We start from the raw sequence: 22,609 nt of genomic DNA, 5'->3' as shown, positions 1-22,609 counted from the left end.
GGGCTCCCCGCTCTGACGTCACGGCCGCGCGGAGCCCCGCCCACCGCTGCTCCCCGGGGCAGTGACGCGCGGGGCGGGGCCAGGGCGCTGTGCCCCGCCTCCTTCCTTCCGCCCGCCCCTTCCGCCCGCCATCTTGCCGTGAGGGGAGCGCGGAGGTGGTGGCAGGTGAGAGACTCTCCCGCACCCCCCAGCCCCGCTATAGCGAGGCCCGGCCGCTCCGCGGGCACATAGAGTGCAGCCCGGGACCCTGGAGGGGCATCTGGCCGCTGCGTGGGACCCTGTAGTGCAGCCCGGCCTCCCCACAGGCCCTCCTAGCGCGGCCCGTCCGCCCGCCTCGTCCCCCCAGCGGCGGCCTTGCCGCCCCCGCTGGGCCCTGTGGGAGCCATCCGGCTTCCCCCCACCCGGTAACCTCATCTGGGTGTTCCTGCTCTGGCGGGGGGATTGGACTGGATGATCTTTCGAGGTCCCTTCCAGTCCCTGGCGTTCTGTGATTCTGTGGTAGCCGGCCCTTGCTCTGCCCCCCCCGCGCGTTCCCTTCCCTGCGACAGCAGCCTCGTGTGCCCCCCATCCCCACAGCAGTGGCTTCTCCGAGCCCCCTCACCCGTCCCCGCCGCAGCCCCCAGGCAGTGCCGGGGCTTTCCGGGCCCGGGCAGCTCGACCTTCCCCGCCGTGCTCTGCCTGCCCGCATCGCCTGTCGCAGCCGTGTCCCCAGCCCCTGTAGCAGGGCCTGCTGCTGCTCTGCCCCAGCGAAGCCCATGCTGGGAGCCACGGCCTCGGGAGAGGGACAGAGAGGGGCATTGACCTGCTCTGTGTGCACAGGGGATGGGGTACAAGGTGCTGCCTCTGGGTGAAACACGGCTCACGAGCCTACAGAGCTTTAGTGCTTCGTTCTTGGGTACCTTGGGCTTTTTGTGTAGGGGAGTGGGGTATCCTACGCAGACTAGGCAGGCATCGGTAGGGAAGGCGGTGTAGAGGGCCCTTGTCTTGGCAGAGAGGGGAGCTCGAAAGCTGAACCTGTCTTTGTTTACTTTCCCTCAGAGAGCTGCTTTTTTGTTCATCATGTGCCTTTCTGTTGTCTTGCTTCTTCCTGGTCCTGCGTCCCCTGCCTGCAACCCCTGACTTGCTGTCTCCCCTATGACCTGCCCTGTTTCATCAAGTCTCCAGTCCCTGGCCTTACAGCTGTGCTGGCCAGTTATGAGGCTCAGAGCCCCACGAGCCTGTGTCTGCAACAGACCTGAGCTGCGGCAGGTGAGCTGTGCCTGGATTCATCATGTGCACGGTCTGATTTGTCTCACAGGGTGCAGCTGTGGTCAGTATCCCCCTGTCTTCTGTTCCTGATAACCTCAGCTCACCCATTTGTTCTCTCGTTTTGCCTGTATTTTCTACTTCATCCTGGTTAGGCCCACAGCACCAACTGTCTTCATTTCAGCACCTGCCTGTCGGGGTCCAGGCTGCGCTGTGGCAGTGTTCATGCTGTAGGTACGTGCTGAGGAGCAGTGGGGTAAAAGTGACCCCTCAGCATGAGCAGGGCATTCCTGCTGATCCTTTGGATGTGTTTTTTCAGGATCCCCAACTCTGATAGCTCAGAGTGCCCCTTAGACGAAAGGTTGCAGCTAATTGGAATGAGAGTTTCTTTGTGCAGCCATTTTAGTGGGCGTTTGTATTAATGGATCTGTTTTCCTTTCAACACTGCAGAATGGAGAACTATAAGAAGACCAAAATTGTGGAGAAACCTTGTCCTCTTCCTTTCACTGACCTACCCCCTGATATTATTGAAATGAAGGTGAAGGATGGGAGCAAAATCAGAAATCTGATGAGCTATGCCATCAGCAAGATGGAGCTGGACTCAGTGAGGCAGATCCTTTTCACTGGCTCGGGCAAGGCCGTCAGCAAGACCATCACTTGTGTGGAAATCATGAAACGAAGGCTCAAAGAGCTGCACCAGATCACCAAAGTGCTCTTCAAACAGATCGAAGAGATCTGGGAACCCATTGTGCCTGAGGCAGGCCTCGATGCCTTGACAGTGAAGAGAAACATTCCAGCCATATGTGTCCTACTCAGCAAGGATGCCCTCGATCCCCACGAGCCGGGATACCAGGCTCCGGGCTCCTTTGACACCTTTTGGATCGAGACGCTCAAAGCGGACTCCCAGGGCCAGATGAAGAGGAAGCAGGGTGGAGGCAGGGGAGCTGGCAGCATGGGGAAGCACCCTTGTCCTGCTGGAGGAGCGCCCGGGGAGTCCTGCGCCAAGTCCTGAGGCACCCACGCTGTGTTTGGGTGTATTTTGGGGACGTTATGGCAACAAGCCAGCTGCTGTGGCTGGAAAGCTGCTGCTGGACATGGGGGCTTGCGGAGTGGTTAGGGGAGGGCAGGAGAAGTTAACTGTTTCAAAATTGATGTGATTGTAGCTGTCTAAAACTGTGTTTTGACAAGTTCCCTTGTCAAAGGCTGCCAGGCTGTGCTCCTTAGCGTGCGGTTCAGGGGAGGCAGGAGTCGTCTCTGCTTGAGCAAGGACCGTTGGTGTCTTGTCGCTGCCCCCCATGGAGTGGCTGCTCGCTACGGGGTTTTGGCTGCTCAGGGCGGTGCAGCAGCCCAGGCAGTGGCCACACGTGCCAGGTGCCCGCTGCTGTGGCAGGTGCCCTCTTGCTGCGGTACAGAGGACAGATGAGACCCAATGGGGATTCCCCCAGCTGCTTGCTGCCTGCATCACTGGAGCTCCTGAGAGTGGGCAGTGGGGCATGGGGCTGGGTCGGCAACGTCTTCTGTGCCTGAAAGTCTGTCTGCTGCTGAGCCTGTTGGGCAGTTTGAATGTAGGACTGCAGGGACACAACTCCATCTGCGATTGTGTGCGTGTCGCGCCCTTTCCATCCTCCTTTCGCCTGGGTGGAGCTGACGGTTACACCTCTCTGCCAAAGCGGCAGGAGTTGACTCGTCATAACCAGCCTGAAATTTTGTCTCTGCGTGAGTGCTCTGGGGTGGTGGTAATGGTAAGCTCCAAAGGACCCTGTTCTTCCCCCTTTCTACGCCTTTATAATGCACAAAATAGGTTTAAAATAAAGTTTCCTTTTCATGTAACTTGAAATTTGTCATGTCTTCCTCCTCCCACTGGAGGTCACCCTGTGAGCGTGGCTGCGGCTGCCGGCTGAAACTTTGCTCCTTCAGCTCTCTGGAGGGCGAGGGGACCTGCGAGTTTTTTTGTCTCACGACTGTAAACGCACCCTGATGTGGGGGGAAGGTTTTCTTCCTGCCTTGGCTGTTCACCTTTAATATCAAAGAAAGGTGAAGGTTGCTTTTTTTTTTTTTCTGGGAAGCTTTTTGGTATTCTTTCTTTTAAACCCACTAGAACTGCAGTCTCAAAAATACTTTGACCCAAACTCTGCTGAGTGAAGCACAGAACAGAGAATCTTTTTTTGCGTAGGTTTCCTTTCTGGAGCAACGCTGGTCTGTAACGCTGAGCAGGAAGAAAGTTCTGTTCCCTGTGACAGACCGAGCTCTCTCCAGAACAGCCCCTGCTCGCACTGTGTCCTGAGACCTGCCTGTCCTGCCTGCTCTTCTGGCTCGCTGCCCATGTTGGTGAGCTCCAGCTAGGCCTGATGCTCTGCTTTTGTCAAGTTGACAGAAAAGGAGCATTTGGAGAAGGGGTTTTATCTAAATTGGGGGAGCAGGGGAGAGGGGTGTTACGCATGCTACCTGATGTCTTCTCAGACAAGCCTTCACCCTCTCACACAGCATGCGGGCGTTTGCCTCACATCAGCACGAGCTGGGACAGTGCTGGGTTTGCGCTCCTTGTCCTCCTGTTCTGGAGGCCCCATCGTGCTCTGCCCAGCTGTTGTCACCACAGCTTACAAGGTGCTTGGGGAAATGCCTGGAGCTCTCTGCTCTGACAGCACGGGTGAAACGTGGGGACAGGGCAGAGTTAAGCTGATGTATCTTGGTGCTATTTCCAGCTGCTGCTCCCTTGCACCAAAGGAGGAAAGATGCTCGAGTGTCTGATCAGACAGCTTCTGACATTGCAACAAGGGATGTGTTTGTTTACTGTAAAAACACCCTCAGAGCAGAGAGACAGATATTCAAACAGCCTGTGTAATCCTGCCTCGTGTCAGTGGCATGTTTGACACCTCATCAAAGCTGCAAAGCGATTTTTACTGTTGTTCTGCCGTTCAGAAGTTACCTCGACTGGCTGCGGCAGATCTCGCTTCTGGGTGCTGCAGCCACGACCGCACCGGAGCTTTCCTTCCCCAGGGCTGGAGAGGGAGCAGCTGCGTGCCACACCAGGCCCAGCCGTGGCTTTTCAGAGCAGCTGCGGGTGCTGGGACCTGATCCCTGAGGGTCTTCATGAGCCCCCACAGCTGTGGGGAGAGTCCTGTGTGCCCCTCAGCCACCTCCCCTGCGTGCCATATCTGTCCTTCACCAGGAACATCCCTGCTTTGGGGTGACACCCCACACCAGAGCATCTCCAGCTCCAGTCCCCATGTGTAGCCTGGTGGTTGTGGCTCAGCAGGGATGGGCTGCCCCGTGCCTCAGTTTCCCCCTGGACAGGAGGAGGAGAAGTGGCTGTGCCTATGAGGCTTCTGCTGCCCAGATTCCCAGGGCACTGAGTGTCCTTAAATGACCTGTACCCCCCACCTCCACGGGCTGGGGTGCTGCCTGTGCCCATCCTCTGCCTGCCCGCAGCCCCGTGTCCAGGAAGGGACCCCAGCCCAGCATCACCTGCCCCTGTGTGCAGGGTGCCGGGGTGAGCGTGTGTGTGTGTGCAGGGCGGGCAGCAGCAGGTGGTTTCGGTCAGGACAAGGCAGCAGGAGGACCAGGACGGGCCGGGCAGGCAGGGGCAGCGTGGGGAAGGCAGCACGGGCAGGGCAGGCAGAGCAGTACAGGCAGAAAAGGACAACGCAGCGCGGGCAGGACAAGACTCCACAGGAGGGCAGGCACAGCACCGCGGCCAGGACAGGCAGGGTAGCGGAGGGTGAGCGGAACGGCAGGGCGGAAAAACAGCACAGGCAGGGCAGGCAGCGGGGACGGGGCAGTCCGGGCAGGGGCGGGGCAGGAGGGGCAGGGCAGGAGGGGCAGGGCAGGAGGGGCAGGGCAGGAGGGGCAGGGCTGTACGGACAGACCGCACGGACACACCGCACGGACACCCTGCACGGGCAGCGCCCGGGCCGGCCCGGCAGAGCGCGCGCTGCTCCCCGCCCCTCACGTGGGCGCCGTCCGAGGAGGCGGGTCCTGAGCCGCGGGCTCGCCCAATGGCGCGAGGGCGATGGGGGGCGGCCACCAATGACGGGGCGGGGCGCCAGCAGGGCCCGCCCTCCGGTGCCCGCGGGAGGGAGCGGGCAGCGCGCGGGGCTGCAGCGCCCGCTGTGCGGCCGGAGGCGGCGGGACCGCGCCTGGGTCCGCACCGGCACCGGCACCGCTCCGCACTCGGACCGCGCACCGGGGCCCGGCGCCGGCACAGCGCTCTGCGCCGGGACACCGCGCCGGGACCCCGCTCCGCACCGGGCCCCGGCTCCGGCAGCGCTGCCCGCCCGCCGGCGGGGTCCCGGCGGTTCCCGGAGCGGTGGCAGGTAGGTAAGGCCGGGGCCCCGCGGCGGGCGAGCGGATTCGGCGCGACCTGTTGCTGCCCGGTGCGCCGCTGCGGGCCGGGGGCTCTGCGAGTGTCCCGTTCCTCGGCGGGGCGGGGGCTCCAGGCACCGGGGACCCCCGGCGTGTCGGAGCTCTGCCCGACTCGGGTAAAATGCACAAGGGGGGCTGCCCCGGACCCCCACCTGCTGCTCGCCCCGTTTTGGGGTGCGGGACCTCACAGAGGGGTCCAGGCGGCAGGAAAAGCAGGCGGAACGCAGAGAGGGGACAAGAGCTGGGCTAAGTCTGCCAGAAATCACCCCGGGAATGCCCCGGGCAGGGGGGGTTGGTCTGGGGTGAAGCAATGGGTCTCCCACTGGGGACACCTCCAGCTTGGTGGCCCTTGCAGGAGATGGGGCAGGGACAGCTGGGGTGTGGGGCGTTGGAAAGGTCCCCTCAAACAGCAGCCGACTTGGGAGCTGCTGCAGCCTCCAAATCCCATCGGAGCCCTTTGGGTCGCCGCCCGCGGGCATCCCCACAGCCCTTCCTGAGGGGCTCGGGCAGCCACTCTGCTTGTGCTGGTGGTGACCATGACTTTCTCTCTTCCAGGTGCAGGAGGGAGGAGAAGGGACCCCGTGTCCCCACCGACCTGCCAGAGGAGGGGAAGCTGAGGAAGATCTCTGTTCGATCTTTCCCAGCGGTGCAGCGAAGCCCAGGACAGCTGCGAGTGGCCAAACTGTGACAGGGTGACACCGCCCTGCTGCCTGCCTGGCCCCAGCCCCATCCCACCACCGGCACCACCGCCATCGCTTCTGTCCCCTGCCAATGCCAGCGGGTGGAGGTTGCACGCTCGATCGCTGCGCTGGCATCCCACGTGTGGGGCCGAGCTGTGGGCCCTGCTTTTTCCTGTGGGACAGCGGCGATGGGGGCTGCTCTCTCCACCGGCGCGGTCGTGGCAATTTCTTTTAACTGTGTTATCGTGTTGCTCATCCTCATCCTCTTCCTCATCCTTTGCAAGGCCTGCAGGACCCCCTCGTGCCCCAGGAAGAGTCCGGCTTCTGATGTGGATGAGGCAAGGAACGAAGAGAAGTACCTGCTGCAGCCCTGAGCTGCTCGGGGACTTGGGTGCCTGGCTGTGCCGAAGGCACCGCGCCAGCCTGGATGCCTGTGCTGGGACTGGGGTGCTGGATGGGGCAGGATGAGAGCAAAGGGAATGTCAAGCTGCTCTCAGGGGCCATGATGTGGGGCATAGCCTGTTGCCTGCATGGTTTTGGTGTGTGAAGTCCCTGTGGATGCCCACGGTGACCATGGGGATGGAGCGAGAGCGGCTGGGGACATGCTACAGGGACAATCCTGCCTGTTGCAGCAGCCAGCGAGCGCCGCAGGCGCCCTGCCCTCAAGCACACCCCGTGTTCGTGGTCTGGGCCAGTGGCCACCATGTCGCAGACCTGAGCGGGGCTGGTCAGGGGCTCACAGCAGAGCTGGCACAGGCGCCTGTCCCCGAGCGGGCCCCACCAGCCGAGCAGGTTCGGGTGTCTTTGGGGATGGCCCTGGAGTGCTGTGTAGCCACAGCCTCAGAAGGGCATTTGGCACCCGTCTGCTCTGGCAGCCAGTTTAACAAGCCATGAGAGGGTCTGCATGGTCTGTCTGTTTGTCCCTGGTCTGTCTGTCAGTCCCCTCCAGCGCTAGCACTAACACTGCCAGGCAAATGGCCCTCCTCGCTGGCTGCGTGTCCCTGCCTGCCCTCCTGCCTGCTCCCAGCTGAGGTCAGCCGGTGGGGTTTGGCCTGCCTGTAGGCAGCAGATGTACCCTCGTTGGCATCCCCATCCCTGTCTAGAGCAGCCTGGGATGGCTTTTTGCTGGGGAGATGGGAGACACAGGGAGAGATGAGGGTGCCTGGCCGAACAGCACTGAAGGGTCTTGCAGCCCCGTTGCTCCCTGGGGACCACAGTGGCTCTGTGGGGAGGGATGCTGGTAGTCTGGCTTGTCTCCAAGCCCGGCAGCTGCTTTCCCCTGCCCTGCCTGCAGGTGCTGTGGGTTCCAGAGGGCTCTGCCCTGCCCATCCCAGAGCTGAGCAATAGCCAAGGTCCCTGCTGGCACAGCTGCTGCAATATGGGGATAGAGGGGTGGGCTGTGCTGGGAGGGAGGCCGGCCACGGTCCCTGTGTGGGCTTGGTCGGGCTGGGCAGAGCCTGCGGTTCCTCCTCATGTCAGGTATAGCTAACGCATCCCTTTGCAGCAGTGTTTTTACTAGACTAATAAACTGATTGTAGGACCCAGGTGGCGTCTCTGAGCTCTGCCCTGGAAAATTTGGGGGAGGCGGCGTGTCCTGCCCATCCCGCAGGGCTGAGGAGTGGCTGTCTCAGGGCCGGTGGTCAATGGCTCTGCAGGACTGTGGGCAGTTGGCTGGCGATGGTGACAAGGAAGGGCTCATGTCTACATCCATCTGTGGCTTTTAAATGCTGGGCAAGGAACCTGGCTGGATATTTCATGCCTGCAGCATGTCTGTCAGCAGGGAGCACCCCAGTGCTAGAGGCACCAGAGAGTTTCCACGCCATGGCCTTAGGTTGCAGGGATTCTTGCAGGGGACGCAGGCCAGTGGAGCAGATGGAGGAACCCTGCCACCACCCCTGCCTGGTGGAACGAGTGCCTCTGGTCCCCAGTCCCAACAGCTGTGCACAAGGCTCCAGCGGTGACAGCCCGCCCTGCTCATCAGCATGCGGTGAGGCCACCACAGCACCTGCTGTCACCGCAGCCACTTAGCAGCTAATCCCTCTGCCGCAAAGCACCGGAGCCATGGGGAGGCTCTGCGGAGCCATGGGGAGGCTCTGCAGACCCCAGCGCCTGGTCGTTACAGCAGCTGCCGGCTGGGCAGAGGCGGCCGAGCCCCGCTGGGGAGAGGGGAGCTGTGAGCATCCTGAAACTGGTGGCTGGCAGCTGCTGTGGTACCCTGTTTGCAGCGATGGCATGTCCCTCTGCCACAGAGGAGCGGCCATGGGGGGACAGGCCAGGACCCCAGCCACTCTCTGGCTTAGGCTGCCACCCCAAAATCCAGGGAGCTGTGCACAGCTGACCCCACAACTGGCTGTGGGGCTGCAGCCCAGCGCTCATTCTCTCTGGCCACTGCTCATGGTGGGACTGGCTGCCACAAGCTGCAGCCCTGAGGTTCCCTAGGGCTGGTGGGACCAGCCCTCACCTGCCCTCCCTGGGGCTCTCACCCAGTACAAACCCGGCCAAGGATGGGAAGAGCTGAGGGCTGTGCAGCTCTGGAGGACCGAGCACGGTGAGGTCTGACCCCAGAGGTGGCTGCATGTTGCGGCTCTCACAGCACCCCTGTTTATTCATCCGGGCATGGAGACGAAGTGTTCCCGCTATGCAAAGAGCGGGCAGCACAGAGCCCGTGGCTTGCGTGCCAAGCAGCCAGCCATCAAAGCTGGGTTTGTCTGGCAGGTGGTTCCCAGCAGAGCCGTCATTCTCCCCGCTCACTCCTCTGTCTTGTTCTCCGGCTCTCTCACCAGGTTAAGCAGCTTGTCCAGCTTTGGAATTTCCACCTCTGGACCCTTCTTAACCTCCTGGCCTTTCTTCTCCTGCAAAGAAAGCAAGCAGAGCAGAGCTGAGAGCAGGGAGGACAGTGTGGATGGGGAGGGGTCTGGCGCAGGGAAGGATTCTGGTCTGCTGTGTCCCAGCTCAGGGCCCTCGCTGGGGGCTGATGCACATGGGGATGCCTCTGCCTGTCCCTGTATTTCAAGCCTAAGGTGCCATGAGATGTGTAAAAGTCCCCAGGGTCTGAGGAAGGGCAGTAAGGAAAGGTTTAGGTGGGGATGAGAGTGGATCTATTGATCCACAGTGACACAGACCATGTTCTGCCTTTCTCCTCCCAGCCCTTCTCAGCCCTGTGGGACCTGACTGCCCTCTAAACCCCCAGCTTTTCCCCCAGACACTGGGGACGTGCCAAGGCATGCAAAACTCCCAAAGCAGTCACAGTAACGCAGATGTCCAAACCTCCCCAAAACCTCCCCCACACATTCCAGTGCTCCTGGGAAAACGCAGCCCCAGGAGCAGGGATTGGCCCTTTTGCACCCAAATCTGTTTCCCCAGGAGGGCAGGTGGGTGCTGAGAGCCCCTAATCCAGGAGCATGAGTCCCAGGTGGACTGTTAGCTTGTCACTGAGCCTCCCTTGCCCCTGGGCACACTCCAAACCTGTCCCTGTGCCTCACCGCGTGCTGCAGTGCCAGCCCTGACACATGCCCCAGCATTGGTGGTGAGGACAAGCCCATCTCACAGCCCCTGGCACCCATCCCAGCCCTCACAGGGGCTTGGTCCCCAGGTGCTACAGCAAACTGCCAGCATCTCAGGAGAAATCACATAGCACGAGGGAAATAAGCCTGTTCAGTTCAGTCCTTGCTTTCTTGGGAGCAGCAGAAGCTTTCAGGGCTGGTGGAGGACAGTGTTCCTGCTAAGCATACCAGTGCCACCCATTGCTTTGGGCAGAGCGTGTCCCCAGGCTGTGGGCTACAGCATCAGTGTGTTGCTCTCAGTGGAGTGTGGAGTCTTTGGGAAATTGGTGTCCGGGTTTTGGTTCTCCAGATGCATGTCATAGCACACGCAGCTGCAGCAGAGGAATTTTCCAACATGCATTCAGCCCAACCAGGCCTCCTGCTGCTGAGCGTCTAGCCCATGGGGTTCCTCCAAAGCAGCATTCACCCAGTCACCACATCCCTTTGCTCTGTGCTGCCTTCTGTTCACAGCCTTCCCCTTCACCAGCCTGCTGGCTCTTGTGATGCTGGTAGATTTGGGGAGCGTCCCTGCTCTGGGGCTGGGAAGCTCCTCTGTGCTCAGCGTGCCCCTGGGCACCCCATAATGTAGATGCCAAGCATGGGCAAGCAGGAGGGCCGGTACCCAGTGTGACAGGCAGGCTTGGGAGAGGTGACAGTGCGTCCCCAACACAAGTGCCACAGCAAGGGGGAACATCACCAGCTGGGCTTGGAGGCAGCCCAAGAAAACTGCTGTGCCAGCTCCTCCCGGCACCCCCAAAGCACAGCCCGTGCACGGGGATGCTCTCGGGAGACCAAGCGAGCAGCACACAGCGGCAGAGCAAGGAGGCCACTTGCTTTCTTCCCTCCCAGCTTAGAAAAGATCAGTTATCCTCCTGCTGAATCAACTCTTCTAATGGCCCCAGGGTGCAGCAATTACAAACATACACCTTCAGCACTCGAAAGAAATGCCAGGGCACAACAAAGAGAAAGTCATAGGGCTGCAGAGATCTCACCACATTTCTCTAGCAAATGTGGGCATCACTGAGGGTGAAACGAGTCCCCAGGGGATCCCTGGGCTGCTCCCTTGTTCCAGGCCAGCACAACCTTGGCAGAGCAGAGGTTTCTTAGGCTGCCCGAGGGCACAGCTGGGAGGAATGAGGACATGTGGAAACCCCGCTTCTCCCAAGAATACAGCCCTGCTCCTTGCCTGAGAACTGCGATGAGCCATGGTTGTTTTTATTGGCAGAGTCCATCGATTGCATGCTGGGACGGTACTGGTTTGTATTAACACCACTAAGTGAGCAATACCCTTGGTAGCCCTGGTCCGGGTGAGCACTGAGAAGGATGTTTGTACTAATGGCCCACGTCACAGCCGAGCATTGCTCTGAGCAAGAGTGTTGGGATAAACACAGCTGCTTGGGGTATTTCAGGACTTAGCTATTTCTGCAGAAAAGCTGCTTTGCTGTCTGACAGCATTCAAAACACTCCCTTTGGCTCCCTGCGCCACACGCAGCACCACACACAGGTCTGTGGGACAGGCTGAAGAGGCAACTGCTTTGCTCAACTGGGAAAAGGAGATGCTGAAGCCATCACTAAGCAACATACCTCCATCCCAAGCCCTTTGATCTCCCCACTGGTAGGGTCAAGGTGGGTCCCTGACTGATGCCTTCCAGGTAGTAATGCCAGGTTCATGGGCACAGTGCTGAAGTCACCAGCCACAGATGAGGCTCAGCTCCTACTCATCAAGCTGTCCCTAAAACCTTGACTTTCACACTGGCTTGGCTCCTTTGGTGCTTCTGAGCAAGCTGCAACAAAGCCACGCGTAAGCTTGTAATGAGCCGTAACCGAACCAGAGCCCTAATTTAACGCCACATAACCAGGCAAGCAGGATGACACAGGGAAGCAAAATTATAATGTCCTTTCAGGGGCACTGGAATGGAAAGTTTCCCTTTATTCCTCCATCTGCTTTTCCCCGGGCGGCTCTGCAGGCTGGCTGGCGGCACCACCACAGCACCGCAGTGTTCGCTTGGATGCACATGGCAGCTTCCTACAAATCCAGGGGCCTCACCTGTGTCAGGCCTCCGAGGAGCAGCCCTTCTTAAAGCACAGCTGTTGCGATTTCCCGGACTGTGTGCGATGCGAGAAAGCGTCACCTCAGTGTGCCAATGGGCTCCCCCTCCTGACAAATGCAGCAGCCAGGTGCAGAAAGGGCACTCACAGGGCTCTGACACCCCGCGTGTAGATAAACCCATCCTCCGCCTGCATCCCGGCTTCCAGCACATCCACGGGACTCATTGGGAGCTGAGAGGGAGCCGTGGCAGAGCATCCCCCCCACGGAGCTGACAGATGCAGAGCTGAGCTTACATGGGAGATCTGTCCCTGAGGAGCTCATCGAACGAGTACTAGAGACGCGCACAGCAGCATTTGCATTGATTTTATTGTCAACAGTTCCCAGCAGGAGAGCAAAATGCTCTTGGCTGAAACAGTGATGAGGGACGTGTCAGGAAAGCTCATGGCAGGGGCAGAAAAGGCTCTGCAAGGGAACGGACTCTGGCCCGCTGACGGGGCATGACCCCTGGGAGGTGAGATGGGGAGCGGGCTGTCTACATGTCGCCATGCTGCTGTGTCCATGGCAAAGTCCCCCACTGCCCTCACACTCCCTTTGCCTTATCGCAAGCTCTGCTCTGGCTCTCCAGGCAGAGAAACTGAGGCACGGGGCTCTTGACCCTGTCAGCAGTGTGGGCACAACTGCTGCAGGACCCTTGATGGTCGTCCCAGCCCCAAAGGTGAGTACAGACACTGGGAGGGAAGCAGCAGGAAGAAGATGACTGAGGTGGAGCCCCAGGGGCAAGGGCAGAGCAAGGACAAGGATGAGGATGAGGACAAGGACTGGCTATTTGAAGACCCCAGATCCCCCACCCTGGAAGCCCCAGCCTCAGCTCTCCCTACACTGGCACGTAATCAACTCTACATCCAGGACATGGGACTCATTTAAACTGGATACCCTGTGTCTTGGCTGACGCCTTCATTCCCTCACTGAACAGTAAACTGCCGAGTTAATAAAACTTTTCCATAAAATCCATGATGCCAGCACTTTTCAGTGTCTTTTTTTTCTTTTTTTTCCTTTTTTTTCCCATTGGTGGAATAATCATAAAACATCTGCTGTAAGGTTTCCATTAAACAAAGCAAAACATGTTTATTTTAAGATGTTTATGTCTTAAAGTATCACGGAAGTCAACCATGCTGGCAGGAACATAGACAGAAAAGTCCCTATAACTGCCTTGGGGGCAGAGGGGACCCTTCCCCCCGCTGAGCCCTGGCCAAGGGCACAGACCTGGCTTTGCTCTGCTGCCATCATGACACTGCCAGTGCCAGTCCCTGCCATTCGCGGCAGGATGGGGTTCCTGGGCACAGCTGCGCTGGGACAGGATCTGGCCACTTTACAAAGCAACCCAGTGACCTAGAATACCAGCTTTCCATGCAAAAGGGCTTTAAGCTTTTACGGACTGATTTTGAAGGAGATGAGAAGCTCCCAGAAGCCACCAACGGGGCTGCCCAAAACTCCCATCCTTATTGGATGGGGCATACAGCCTGCCAGGACTTCAGAAGTATGTTCCTTCTGGAGAAGACTTTTTCTTGTTCCTTCTGCCTTGCTCAGGGGTAGGCCAAGGTGGTACCTCCAGGGTAAGGGCTCCTCCATTAGCAATATGCCAGTGACGGGTCCAGCAAAGTTAATGAATGAAAGCAAAGAATAAACGTCCCTGGAGCATTTCTGTTGGGAAGACCAAGGAAACCCAAGCTCCTTCATGAACACAGAAAAATTTTCCTCACCGGCTCCCTGGGCCACCAACCAAACATGCATCAACAGGGGTATGTTACGACCTGCAGCCCTGAAGCCTTCCAAAACCTACCCCATCATGGCTCTATTGCAACCTGATGCTGCTATGCAGCGGGCGAAGCTGGAGTTACGCTGAGCTGGGGATGGTGTCTGTGCCAGAACCACTTTTGGGCTCTCAAGAAGCCCATTTACACACAGCAGCAATGTGCTTATCAAACCACGGAGACCCTCAAGTCACACTCACAGCCTGATTTGACAGCATTGCTCCTGGCCCGCAGAAGGATTAGCTGACAGACGGGAGATAAGGATTTAGGCTTATTTTGCGATTGTTTGGAAATAAATGACGCAGGAAATGTTCTGCTTGCAGGGAACGAAACCGGCAGAAAAGCCCAGGGGGATGACTGGATTGTTCAAGCATCAGCAAAGACACAGGATCATTTGCCTCAAAGATGCTCATCCCTCCAGCTTCAGCTAAAACCTGTGTTGTTCAGGGCAAGCACCTCTCCTTGTTCCAGCTCACATATTTGACTCAGAGATCTCTGCTAGCATCTGCACCAGGCCATGTGCCAAGGCAGACAGGTCTCATGGCCACAAGTGACCTGCCCTTGCTGGCTGGAAGTCCTCAGTGAAGCCACTGGAACCAGCCAAGACACAGCATTGGGACCAGCCTGTGGCTCAGCAGCACACATCGGCTAATAAAGGCATGGGAGCAAGGGTCAGCAATATCTGACTGGCAAGAGGTGTGAACAAAATTGGATCAGAGCTGGAAGGGGTTGCGAGTATTGCTGAGAATAAACTGGAGGGAACTGGGTGATAACCAGGGGACAACCAGGGGATGAGGGCAAGGGTCACCTGTATCTAAAAGGTGAGTACCTGCCTGCAGCACGTCGCATGGCTGGCTGGCCTACAAACACCCATGGGAGGGAGAAGAGAATGTATGATGGAAAGGACAGGCTCTGCAGCAGCACAGAGCTAACAGCAAGGTCCAGCCCTCATCCGCCTGGACACCTTCCTGTGTAACCTCATCTGGGTGTTCCTGCTCCGGCAGGGAGATTGGACTGGATGAGCTTTCGAGGTCCCTTCCAACCCCTGACATTCTGTGATTCTGTGATCCATGGCCATAAGGGAGGACAGCTGTCACCACAGCTCTGTGTCTGCTCTGCCAGAGGCCAGCCGGGACCCCACACCCTTGCGCACCCTCCTTGCAAGTGCTCTCCAGTCAAGACATGCACACAGCAGAGGCCAAACCCTTCCCTGTGGGTTTTGGCAGCCTCTGGCAAAGCCATGGAGGAGTTTGGCTTTTGCGCAGATCGGTGCCACGGTGCAATATTTGCCGACCCGCAGCAAGGAGCTCAGGGAACACTGAGCAGTGAGCCTCTGAAGCACGTTGTGGCAAGTTGTGCTAACAGGATTTAATGAGGCATGGCCAGTGCCCTCGGAAAGCACTCGCTGTCCTGATCCAGCTGAACGCCCTGGCTGAGCACAGGAGCTGCTGAACCGCACAGCCCGTCTCACAGCGACCGCAGTGCCGAGCATGGACCCACCGGCCCCGCGCACAGGGGAGGATGAGGAGGGTGCTGGTGGGCACCGAGGGGTGCAAGATGGGCAAGACCAAGTTCACCTAAGGGCTAAGAAAGGCTTAGCACTGGGCTCTTCTGTTTGGGCTGTCAAAAAAGCAATTTGGCTTCCAAGCACCCTGAATGTTCCCTGTTCTTTCTAACTCCAGAGCCACAAGCAATGTCTCTGACACACCACTAATTTAGGCACCTAAATATAGCCATACAAAGACCACATTTAGCAGCCATGCATGAAAACTTCAGTGACCAAGGCCAAGCTGAGGGCGGAGAGGGCCCATGGTGGGCCCCACAGCTACTCTGAACTGGGCATTGCAATGACTTGTTAACTCTTTCTGAATTTATCCCAGTACCAGCCACAGAAACCCACCAAAGCCATTGAAAACAGCTGGTCTTCTGCATTTTCTGGGTTGAAAACAGGGATGTGGTCATATCCTCAGTTCACGTATCACCAAAAAATATCTTTAAAGTGAAGGATTAAAATGTATCCTTAGTTATCCAGAAACATTATGGTCTGAAATGGTCCCAATGAGCAAATAGCCTTAACTTAGCCCTGAACAGATGCTGTGATTAGGAAGCATCAGCAGCAGGTTCTCTGCTCCTTCAGGAGGTCACACTGCATTTTGCCAGCCCTGGGGACAATCTGGCTGCTCTCTAACTGTGAGTATTGTATGTGTGTGTGTGAGATGGAGATGCCTTTGGGCATCGTTACCCTCAGTCACTGAGAGAAGCCAACAGCAGCCACCTCGAACAGAGCAGCCCGGTGAGATGATAAACTCCTCACAAGGTGCATGGAAAAGATTTTCAGTCATATCAGTTCACAGATTTAGTGCTAAGCACTGAGAATAATCATTGTGTGCTCAGCAAGCAAGACAATTACCCTCCCCTGACCCTCAGAGGCTTTGTAAAAGGGCTGGAGTGGAGTAAAAAGCCAAAAAGCTTTTGCCTCCAGCCACAACAGATTCTCGTGTGTGGGTTTCATTTACATCGCAGCACCACCTGGAGCAGGGCTAGGAGGGGTTAGTCCACTAGTCAGCCCCCGTTTACAGTGGGAGCAACTACTTTTAAATTGTTTCTGACAGATGCTTGTCCAGCACTTGACCCAGTCCCTGGGGTGCCTGGAATAACATGCCATGAGCAGTGGATTGTCACACTCTACTCCCATCACCCGTGTGGCCATTTATTTTGAAAATTCCCTGGGATGGTGCTGCCAACCAATCCTCTGGTGATGGCTGCCAGCACATCCCTCTCACCCCTGCCAGAACCCTTTGCCTGAGCCTTTTCCTGCTGTCTCATAACCCCAGAGTGGCGCTTTCCTTACCCTGCCAGCCCAGGACCTCTTGAGGGGTGCACATCTCTGTGCATCTCCCTGCCTGGCCAGATGTGTTGTCCTTGCTGCTCTCCTGTTTCTCGCATCTTTCAAGCCTGGTACCCCAAATTGTAGCTGAGGCCTTTGCACTGCTAAGTGGTGCAACAGGATCAGCTTGTGTCCTGCTCACCCCTCTCTTGCCTGCACTCTCCAGCTCTGCTATGGCAGGGCATTGCTGGCAAGTGAGATCTTTTTCTGTTCATCTCCCTGGTTGATTATTCCCATCTTCTTTCCCTCTTCTCCCATTTTCCCTCCATCCTCACAAAGCGCATCCTGTTTACTTCAGGCCGTGTCTCCCATCTGCCACAAATTAAACTACTTGCACAGCTTCTCTCCACCTGCTGCACAGGAAACGGCCAGGCAAATGATAAACGCCGCACAAACACTCCCAGGCCTGGAAACCAGATACACTATTAGTCTGGACTGTGTGGGACGTCACACTAAATCGCATCAGCTAAGACTCACACTGCAGCATGTAAATCAGGGCTTAAATGGGGTCAGCAAGAAGCTGGATGTGTGAAATCCTGCAGCAAGAGACGCTGCTCTTCCCCAGATCCCACCCCACTACAGCAGCTGAGAAATCCCGTCCTGCCCCAGAGACAGACAAGGCTCAGCTGCATCCCACCGCCGTGCCCCTTTGCTGTAGGAGCTCCCGGTCAGCAGCTTTCCTGGTGTAAATCCTCTCCTGGAGACAGGCTTGGCACAGTGCTGCTTGGTGGAGGTTGCTCATCGCTGCCTGTTGAGGCATCTCGTGCCTCTGAGCCTGCGCAGCCTGCAGTGATGTTGGGGCTGTGTTAGTGTTGCTCACGGTGACCAAACGGCACTGGCCTGCCCCTAAGTGTCTGAATAAGAGCTGTACAGAGAAGAAGAGGATTCATCTTGGCCTGACTGCAAACGCAGGGCTCAAGTACTGCATATCAGCCAGAAGCAGACAGGATAAAGCAATGCAGGAGACAGACAGGGATATGCTGGGAGGCCGCTCAGGGAATGCCCCCCTGGGGCACAGGCACTTGTGGGCATTTCAGTTCCTTCTGAGAGACACTTCCAGTGGTGAGCAGGTCTGCCCTGACTTGATCAGTGACTGCTCTGTAGGAGGCAACCCAGGGCAGACCTGGATATCGGTTCCCTGGCATGCAGTGATGGGGATGGCGATGGGGCTGGGGTTGGGAATGCTCCTGTCCCACCAGCAGACCCAAATTCCACTTGCACCGGTGACCTGTCCCTGGCCGTGTCTCACTCTGGCCCTGCCACCCAGAAGCATGGAGTCTCCCAGTTCCTGTCTGCAGATAAAGACGAGTTGCTCCCTGACTAAACGCAGATCTACAGCCTGTGTTGGGGTACGCTGTACAGGCAGGAGGCAATCATTTTAATGACAATCCAGTCTTAAGATGCTGATCTGGCTCCAACCCAAGTCTTTGTACTAAGCTCCTTGACATCCTATTTAGAAAAGCATTATTAAAATCTAATTGCTTCATGCATACATTGCTGTTTTAGTTATAACAGAAACAGAAGAGAGATGAGAGCAGTAACCAGTCTCTCTGATGCTAATAAGTTTCTGAAGAAGGAACTGGCCATGGGAAAAACCAACCAAACATCATCCATGGAAAACAGAGGGGTATATTCCTAGCGATTGTCCATGCTGACAACAGCATAGCCACAGTGTGGGCCAGGGCTGGCCTCCCTAAACTGCACTTTGATTTGAGTCACTGACCAGGATGCTACACTTGAATTAATTTTACCTGTTTGCTGCTGTGCCTCTGTTGTATCAAAATATAATTACTTCAGTGCCATAGACAAGATAAACCCATCTGCTCAGCTGGCTACTGAAACTAATGGAGCTTCTTTGCAATAGAGAATTGCAAAATAAAGGCAGGCTGTGAAGAAAACAATGTAGAAGTCATTAAGGTCCTTAAGGTAAGCACTTCCCAAGGCAAAACCAGGACAATTGCTCAGCAAGTCTCACCAGTACCAAAGACGGAACAAGGTTAACCCGCAGCTGACAGCTTCAGCGAGACAGTGGCCAAGCTGGCAGCACCGTCTATCTGACAATTAATTGCCAGATTCAAGGACTAGAAGTATCCTATTAGCAGAGGTTGTCCAAAGCTGTTGCACATCACTAAGTGGACAGATCTGCTACATTAAAAGAAAAACAGTGGTACAAAGCTTGTCAACTTACTGAGGTTGAAAGCCTCAACACAACAGTAAACATGGCCTGATCCTTGCACCGCTCTTTGTGTTGCTGGAGCTGGAACAGAGGAGACCGGCTGAGGCAATGCTGTCAGGCAAGCAGCTTTTGTCCCGGAGGGGCCTCAGAGGAGATATCTGTCTCCTTGGTGGAGATGGTAGAGATCCTGCTACACCTGGGTACCAGTTCTGTCTGCAGATTCCCCCAGCATGGTCAGATCATCATCTCAGAAGGGGTCAGTTCTTCCCAGGCTCTCCTGTTTCTGTTCTGATTAGATCCCAAGCATGGATCCTCCTGGTATCCTGCTGGTGTGAGGAGCTCCCTGAAACCTAGACATGTTTGTTAGGCTGCAGATCTGGGAGCAAGTAATAAAGACTGAACAGAAACGTGGCGATGTTTTTGAGAGTCCTGAACATGCTAACCAAAATTGTTCTTCTCCAGCAGCACAGAGGACATGCCTAAACTGACCTAGAGGAATAGTGGAAACCATTGCTTTGTAGAAACAACAGCAACCTCAAAAAAATGAGGCAGCATGCCTCACCCACTTATATCCCACTGCTTCTCCCACAAAACAGTTAACCATGTGGACGCTATGTGTAAAAGTGCTATAAGATGCAGCCACCACAAACAGCAAGACATGGTGGTTTCTCCAGGCACTTTGCTGATCGTGCTCTTTCCCCTCACTGCGGGGGAGTGCTCAGCATCATTTGAGAGCAAAGTGAGATGCAGTGCAGCAGGGGATGAGCCCATTGCGCTGCTGCATGCCCGGCACTGCGCAAGTGCCTTGGCATCAAGAACAATCCTGAAAATAGATGTTTTCACAGCTGGCAACCAAGCAGAAAACAAAAGGAAGACAGAAAGGGGCCATTTGTGCTCAGAAAATTAAATCCAAATTTAATTCCAGTAATTATACTTTCATTAACACTTTATTTGCCATAAAGATGCATAAAATTCCTAAGTGAGAGCTGCAATTGATCCGAAGGTGAGAAGAAGGTAACTTGGGAAATAGTGCCAGGCTCTCCCTAGCCTGTAAAATGCTTAAGAAGCCTGGATCATTGTGAATGGTTATTGTTCGTCATTTAACTTCCCCAGCAACCATCTGTAAATGAGCCAGAAACCCAGTGAGAGCAGCAGAGAACCTGTAACAGAGCTGATTTATTCCAGCAACCCCTGATTTAACCATAGACAAATGCAATGTTTCCTGTGTGACCATCTGGGGCTTGGGTGCTATTGTGGCGAACACAACATGAGTCAAACTCTCATCTCTCTCCCTGCTGGAACCACACCACATTGCAGGCATGAGATTATCAACCGTGTTGGGCTCATTAACACAATTCTGAGTCCTTGGACTGCAGGAACTTGGTCTGGGCTCTGCACTGAAGCAGGATCGAGCACAGCTGAGGTCAGTCCTGGCAGATGTTTTGGGTACTTTGTGAAGGTCTTCACTGAATTGACCTCCATCTCTCCAATGTTTTCAAGTCATGTGGAGATCTGACGCTAAGTCTTCTGAAGTCCTTGTGACCCTCTATGCCACCAGGCCCTCTCACGACTTTATAAGTGGACTCTCTGCTAGATCATCCAAGGAATGAACAGGAAATTTGAAATGCCAGTGAGGACACCAACCAACTCCCTCAAAATAAATCTGCAGACTGTTCTGAGATTTCATTCCAGTTATCCCACTGATAACCAGGTCTTTTGGGGTGATTTTTCAGCCTGTTACTCTTCCCACTTCTTGCATAACCTTTGCAATCTCCTGTCTTAGCTCAGCCATGCACTTGTCATGTGGATTGGCATCAGAAGTCTGAAGAAAGGTGACTACACAACCACAGAGAAAGTTCCCTTAGGAGACACAGGTAAAGCGAAGGATGGCTACAGAGGCTGAGGGCAAGAACCACACTCAAACCCTGTGTAATGCTATAGTATAAGAGTAGCTGTCAGTCTAATAAGAAGCCTAAGTGTCCAATATTTCCTGTCATACAATGGGTAAAGCTTCAGCAGGTTTTGTCCAGAAGGTTGCAACACGGGCAGGCAGCTCCAGCCCAGAATGTGCTAATTAAGAAACACTAAGTGAGTGTTAATGAAAGAAGCATTCGGAGGTGGGAGGAAGCAAAGAGGGTGAGCCACTCTCACCTCTTGTCCCCAGTGTTATGTGGTGCCACATCCTCGGTCACTGGAAAAAAAAGAAAGGAGTTTTCTAGGGAGGAAAGAAATAAGGTAAGGAGAAGGTGGCTATGCTGGCTCAGTGCTTCTGTTCTCTGCCCCTGGTGATCAAAAACACACTGTAAAAAGTCTTAATTTTCAGCTAATGGATAGGAGAGCTCCAGTTTCACCTATGGAAAGAGAGGCAGAAGGTAGTTTAAGGGCTGAACTTAGATGTTGATAAACCAGATTGAGGCCAGCAGAGACTACCAGGATTGTTGCGGGCTGGAGGATTTGCACTGAGGAGACATTAAGTGTTGCTGGGCTTCTTCAGCCTGGAGGAGAGATGTTTTGGATGACCTAACAGGAGCCCACCAGCACCCAAGAGGAGGATATCTAGAAGACAGAGACAGGCTCTTTACAGGGGTGCACCCCATGTGAACAAGGCACAACAACCATAAACCGAAACAGGGAAAGATTCAACGTGACATAAGGAAGTTTTTCTCCACAGTGAGTCAGCCAGCGGAACAGGGCTCCAGAGAGGCTGTGGGATCTCCAGCCCTGGAGTTTTTCAAAAGAAGCCTAAGCCCTGAGCAACTTTGTCTGATCTCAGGGCTGATCCCGCTTTGAGCTGCAGGTTGGTTTAGACACCTCTCAACATCCCTTCTAGCCTGAACGTACTCGTGGCTCTGCGATCCCAGGATGTTCTTCACTACCAAGTGTGTAGTGAAGGATGAGTTTTGCAGCTCTACCCTATTCTGTTGTTGTGCTCTTGTTGCAGACAGCATTTCTAAGCAAATGTTCTCTTAACCATATAATGCTTATAGTGTTGGGAGCATGTAGAGCAATCCAGCCGTCAGTGGGGCAATTCACATCCCCTGGGGAATGCTGGCACACTGCAGTGTAAGATGTGACAAACTCCCCACCACTCTCCTCCCAGGGTATCTAAAGGTCAGTGAAGATGTACAGACTGGTTTAAATGTGTATATTAGAAGAGTAAAGAGCTGAAGAAGGTGACCCAGTGACAAATTATGACCAGGAAGCACTGGAGGAAATACGTGGAAAGGCAGACAGCTAGAGGACCAAGGATGAAGCTGGACTAAGAGTCTTTGAGATCTGGAACCATACAGGTCAGGAAGTGAGGACTGTTTTCCTGTGCTTACTGACAAGTGGGAAAACTCCAGCCTGGAGTAAGAGGAGACCTTATGTGCTCTCCAGGCATGTGGGCCAAGGATATAGTTTCCCACCAGGTTTATCTCAGTGGCAGAAAAAGGCATAGTGTTGATTTTATGTCGGCCCATGCTCACGGTTATCATAACACCTTGTTGTCTCTGTGTGCTTACATTTTGATTGTTTAACACATGATCTAATAAATAGGCCAGACTCGAGAACTGAAGAGTTCAGAAGTCTGTTAGTCTCTTCATATGCAGCTACCTGGTCTGCTTCAAGCTGTGATTACCTCTTATAAAGATGTGACTCTCCCTGTATTATGATGCCCATTAATCCCAAATCATTTCAAGATCAAAAGCAGAAGTAGATTTAATAGATTTTAAGCCCAGAAGTAACTGTTATGATTCACACAGCCTCAATCAGTAAACTCATCACACCAATGACTCCTCTTGGAGCTACAGCACATCTTCAGTAAAAGACAAGGAGTTTCAACGTGAAGGAGTTTAAGGGATGTAGACAAGCTAGT

The 22,609-nt window shown here is 55.4% G+C and overlaps 3 protein-coding genes across 6 annotated transcripts in view; 2 read left to right on the top strand and 1 right to left on the bottom strand.

Moving 5' to 3' along the window:
* Positions 1–116: 116 nt before the first annotated feature.
* Positions 117–3,075, top strand: RPP25L (ribonuclease P/MRP subunit p25 like). Of its 4 annotated transcripts, none has more exons than XM_065656849.1 (3): positions 127–165; positions 1,158–1,248; positions 1,696–3,075. In XM_065656849.1, exon 3 carries the CDS (start codon positions 1,697–1,699, stop codon positions 2,255–2,257), a length of 561 nt encoding a protein of 186 aa, XP_065512921.1. In that variant the 5' UTR covers positions 127–165; positions 1,158–1,248; position 1,696; the 3' UTR covers positions 2,258–3,075. The 4 variants fall into 4 exon arrangements, with proteins under 4 accessions (XP_065512920.1, XP_065512921.1, XP_065512923.1 ...); XM_065656850.1 differs by lacking the exon at positions 127–165 and adding an exon at positions 210–404; XM_065656848.1 differs by lacking the exon at positions 1,158–1,248 and having other exon boundaries at positions 117–165.
* Positions 3,076–5,456: 2,381 nt separating this feature from the next.
* On the top strand, positions 5,457–7,819 carry ENHO (energy homeostasis associated). Its single transcript, XM_065657032.1, has 2 exons — positions 5,457–5,558; positions 6,163–7,819. The coding sequence occupies exon 2, from the start codon at positions 6,476–6,478 to the stop codon at positions 6,659–6,661; it is 186 nt and encodes a 61-aa protein (XP_065513104.1). The 5' UTR covers positions 5,457–5,558; positions 6,163–6,475; the 3' UTR covers positions 6,662–7,819.
* Positions 7,820–8,971: 1,152 nt separating this feature from the next.
* Positions 8,972–22,609, bottom strand: part of DNAI1 (dynein axonemal intermediate chain 1) — a 138,982-nt gene continuing 125,344 nt past the window's right edge. Inside the window, exon 19 of the mRNA XM_065657914.1 lies at positions 8,972–9,139. Within this exon, the coding sequence (XP_065513986.1) occupies positions 9,035–9,139 (105 nt within the window). The 3' untranslated portion in view covers positions 8,972–9,034. The remainder of the gene's footprint in view (positions 9,140–22,609) is intronic.

The sequence above is a fragment of the Caloenas nicobarica genome, chromosome Z (genome assembly GCF_036013445.1).
Source record: "Caloenas nicobarica isolate bCalNic1 chromosome Z, bCalNic1.hap1, whole genome shotgun sequence".
NCBI classification, from domain to species: Eukaryota; Metazoa; Chordata; class Aves; order Columbiformes; family Columbidae; genus Caloenas; species Caloenas nicobarica.
The sequence above is the reverse complement of the archived record's forward strand: the minus strand, read 5'-3'. Positions and strand labels throughout refer to the sequence as shown.